At 34.5% G+C, this 4,692-nt stretch overlaps 1 protein-coding gene and 1 pseudogene across 1 annotated transcript; one reads left to right on the top strand and one right to left on the bottom strand.

Moving 5' to 3' along the window:
* Positions 1 to 368: 368 nt before the first annotated feature.
* Positions 369 to 1,861, bottom strand: LOC127904880 (ATP synthase subunit beta, chloroplastic-like; annotated as a pseudogene).
* A 755-nt stretch (positions 1,862 to 2,616) lies between these two features.
* Positions 2,617 to 3,093, top strand: LOC127904879 (ribulose bisphosphate carboxylase large chain-like). The gene has a single exon (XM_052449912.1). The coding sequence runs from the start codon at positions 2,617 to 2,619 to the stop codon at positions 3,091 to 3,093; it is 477 nt and encodes a 158-aa protein (XP_052305872.1).
* The last annotated feature ends 1,599 nt before the right edge of the window (positions 3,094 to 4,692 follow it).

Raw genomic sequence — 4,692 nt, 5'->3', positions numbered from 1 at the left:
TTTCACACACGTTCCCTATCACAAAAGTCATCGTCTTCATCATTTGCGTCATGACTTGCATTTGAAACTTAAGCTCTGTCTCGGGAGGGGCTGGTGTGTTGTTTTGATCTAACATGATTGTACCAACAAACATTTGTTAGTGGACTGAAAAACAATATCCTCACGTCCCTATTTTCGCTCAAACACTCTAAATATCCTCACACGCTCACACCTCTCGTCTCACCTTCTTGTGGTTCTATCAACGGCTATGGCAATAAGCACGTGATTAGGTAATCCACCAATTTGCCCATTATTAGTAGATAAAATGATTTCTTTCACTTCTGAATCCCAAACAATTCGATTTGGGGTTAAGACACAAAGACTTAATATCATTTCTTCAAGTTGTTCTCCATTTCTAAGTCCGTAGCCTTCGCAGTAGCTTCATTAATGTTACCTACTAAATAAAAGGCCTGTTTAGGAAGACTATCTAATTCTCTGTAAAAGGATCATTTTAAACCCTTTGATTATTTATGCTAGACCAATATATTTTCCCGGGGAACCGGTAAATACTTCGGCTATGAAAAAGGGTTGTGATAAGAAACACTCAATTTTTCATGCTCTTGCTACAGTTAAGCGATCCTCTTCGGATAATTCATCCAACCCAAGGATAACTATAATGTCTTGAAGTTCTTTGTAACGTTGTAAAGTTTGCTTAACTCTTTGCGCAGTTTCATAATGTTCCTCGCCAACGATCTGAGGTTGGAGCATAGTTGATATTGAATCTAAAGGGCCAACTACTGGATAGATACCTTTTAGCAGCTAATCCTCTTGATAGTATAATAGTAGCATCTAAATGTGCAAATGTCGTGGCAGGAGCAGGGTCGGTTAAATCGTCCGCAGGTACATAAACTGTTGAATAGAAGTTATGGACCCTTCTTTGGTAGAAGTAATTCTTTTTTGTAAAGAACCCACTTCGGTACTAAGGGTGGGTTGATAACCCACAACAGAGGGCATTCTACCCAATAAGGCGGATACTTTGGATCCTACTTGGACGGAACGAAAGATATTATCGATAAATATAAGTACATCTTATTCATTAATATCTTGGAAATATTCTGCCACAGTTAGGGCAGTCAAACCAACTCTCATACGAGCTCCCTGTGGTTCGTTCATCTGACTATAAACTGGAGCCACTTTAGATTATGCAATATTTTCTTCATTAATTACTCTGGATTCTTTCATTTCCATGTAAAGATTGTTTCCTTCACGAGTACGTTCACCTACTCCGCCAAATACGGATACACCCCCTTGACCTTTCGCAATGTTGTTGATTAATTCCATAATTAGTACTGTTTCACCTACTCCAGTGCCCCCAAATAGTCCGATTTTTCCTAAACGACGATAAGGGGCTAAAAGATCTACGACTTTAATTCATGTTTCAAAAATAGATAATTTTATATCTAACTGTATAAAAGCAGGCGCAGATACATTAATAGGGGATGTTGTCCAACTATCTACAGGACCTAAATCATCCACAGGTTCTCCAAGCACGTTGAAAATACGTCCTAGAGTCACTCCGCCGACTCGAACACTTAGGGGAGCTCCCGTGTCAATCACTTCCATTTCTCTCATTAGACCATCTGTAGCACTCATAGCTACAGCTCGAACTCGATTATTTCCTAATAATTGTACTTCACAAGTGACATTAATTTGTTGACTGACAGTATCTCGACCCTTAACTACTAGAGTGTTGTAAATATTAGGCATCTTGCCCGGGGGAAAAACTACATCTAGCACTGGGCCAATGATTTGAGCGATGTCCCAGGTTCTTTTTTTCAAGCGCGAAAACTCCAGGACCAGAAGTAGTAGGATTGATTCTCATAATAATAAATAAAAATAAAAAATATGTCAACTTTTTTTTTTGAAACTTTTCGAGTTCAAAATTAATGTTCGATAGCAAGTTCATTAATTAATTCGATAAGAAATGGGAGTTAGCACTCATCTTGTTGGTACCCTCCAATGAATCCAATTCAATTGTTTACTTATTTTCAATTTCAATGAGTGATAAGTTCAACTAACTTATTTTCAAAATATCAAGTAAATGAATAAAAAAAAGGCTTCAGAAGGCCTTTCATTTGTCTATCATTATAGACAATACTCTCCATATTATCTATAAAATTCGAACCTGAATTCTATTTACGATTCATTATTTCTATCCCATAGGCCTTTAATTTCTTATTTTAGCATATTAGCATATCGGTTTACACCTAGCTATTCTTATTTTTTTATAATTTTCTTTTTTTTTATTCATAGACGAGTTCCGCATGTTTTCATATCTAGGATTTAATATACAACATATATTACTTTCAAAAAGAGATTTCTTATTATTTAGATATTTTGATTCAAAAAAGTTAAGGATTAGAAACCTGAAAAACAAGGATTGGGTTGCGCCATACATATTAAAGAGTATAAAATAATGATATATTTGGTGAATCAAATACCATGGTCTAATAATGAAATTCTGATTAGTTGATAATATTGTATTGGTTGATAATTTTATGAAAGATTCATGTGAAAGGTTTCATTAACTCCTAATTCTTATCGAGTAGACCTTATTGCTGTGAGAATTCTTAATTCATGAGTTGTAGGGAGGGGCTTATGTCACCACAAACAGAGACTAAAGCAGGTGTTGGATTCAAGGCTGGTGTTAAAGATTATAAATTGACTTATTATACTCCTGACTATGAAACCAAAGATACTAATATCTTGGCAGCATTCCGAGTAACTCCTCAACCTAGAGTTCCGCCTGAGGAAGCAGGGGCCGTAATAGTTGTTGAATCATCTACTGGTACATGGACAACTGTGTGGACTGTCGGGCTTACCAGTCTTGATCATTATAAGGGACGATGCTACGACATCGAGCCCGTTGTTGGAGAAGAAAATCAATATATTGCTTATGTAGCTTACCCCTTAGACCTTTTTGAAGAAGGTTCTGTTACTAACATGTTTACTTTCATTGTGGGTAATGTATTTGGGTTCAAAGCCCTACGCACTCTAGTTCTTAGCCTGGAATTCCTGTTTCCACTACTATTTCTACTTTCACCCAAAATGTAAGTAGAAATGTAACTTTCGCTGTAATTTTCACTACCACTTAAAATAAAACTAGCAATCCCGATTTGAGAACGAAGATAAATGTCAATGCAACTATTGATATAATTATTCCAACTATAATCATACATAGAATAATCATAGGGGGAATCGTCACTCCTAGATCCTTTATTCCAATAACTAGAATTCCAATAACTAGAAAATTCTTTTTCTACTTCACTAAAAAAATAATGATTATTGTCAATCCCAAAAACTTGATTTTCAATATCAAAATTTATGGAATAACCATCTTTTTTATTATCCCTACCTAAAACTAAAAAAGTGTCATCCACGTTTAAATTTTGAATGTCCCTAACACCAACTAAATGATCAACATTACTACTGTTACTATGACTCCAATTATAGGTGTTTTTTTTAGAATCGAGTCTTCACTTACACTAGTATTTTCAAGAGGACCAAGATTATCCATTGATTTACTTAGCCTACTATTCTAACTCCACATTGGATAACATCGAATGGAACCAATATTTTTTCATAGAGCTTTCTTGCCGCTATTTACATCAAAATAAATAGATGTATAGTCATTCGATGAAAAATCATTTGAATATTTCATTTCCTCTCAAAATAAGCATATATATATATCATGTTGTGCCAAATTCGCATCGAGAAAAGAAAGATTTCTTTTCTACTAGGAATATTAGTAAGAACCTTTTTCGTAAAATCTCGTCTATTAATAACTTTCTATTCCAACATAGAACGGAAAGGACAATATACAGGATGAGTAGAAGAAGTTGTGATATTTGGCCCCACCCATGACCCGAAACTGCGAGATATAAAAGAATACACATCCTTAGGATTAATTACGGATCTAAGATAATAGTAGAAAGGTTTGAGTTCTTTGAGTCTTATATTTTGTATTTAAGATCTTGTATATTTAGCTAAGTATATATATCAATTAAAAATATATACAAATACATACAATAAGGTATTTGTATTTGGCTCAATCTTTTTAGTAAAAGATTGGGTTGAGTTTAATTTAATTACAATTCAATTACGAGAATGAACATTAATTAGTGGATTACAACGTATCCATTGCTTGGAATTCAAATTTAATCTCCTTCCATACTTTACAAGCAGCAGCTAGTTCAGGGCTCCATTTGCTAGCTTCACGGATAATTTCATTACCCTCACGAGCAAGATCACGTCTCTCATGATGAGCTTGTACACATGCTTCTAGAGCTACTCGAACAGGCATGTGCCCAACATGAATACCCCCAGAAGCCATGGGCAAAACACCCGGTAGGTTGTCATCACGGACATATTTATTCTTTTTACTTGTCCAAGGTTTTACACTAATTTCTAGGAGTTTTCATCCCCATTCATGACAAGTTTTCTATATATATATATATATATATATATATATATATAAAAGGAAAGTCCAACCAACCTTTCAACAGTTTTATAAATATACACAATTCATTCCAACTCTTACTAAAAATTACATCCATATTAACTATTTATAAGTTTTTCTTGTTTAAAAAATACAAATATTCTTTTTGTATAGTACTTGGTAGCTTAGTGACCCTACGAAATGGATGTCATTAA

Source organism: Populus trichocarpa, unplaced genomic scaffold, assembly GCF_000002775.5.
Source record: "Populus trichocarpa isolate Nisqually-1 unplaced genomic scaffold, P.trichocarpa_v4.1 scaffold_1549, whole genome shotgun sequence".
In the NCBI taxonomy this organism is placed as follows: Eukaryota; Viridiplantae; Streptophyta; class Magnoliopsida; order Malpighiales; family Salicaceae; genus Populus; species Populus trichocarpa.
Note: the sequence above shows the minus strand (reverse complement) of the source record. Positions and strands in the feature narration are given on the sequence as shown.

What these genes read in the sequence shown, in the direction of transcription:
- LOC127904879 (XM_052449912.1), top strand. Translation starts at nt 2,617, where the DNA reads ATGAGTTGTAGGGAGGGGCTTATGTCACCACAAACAGAGACTAAAGCA.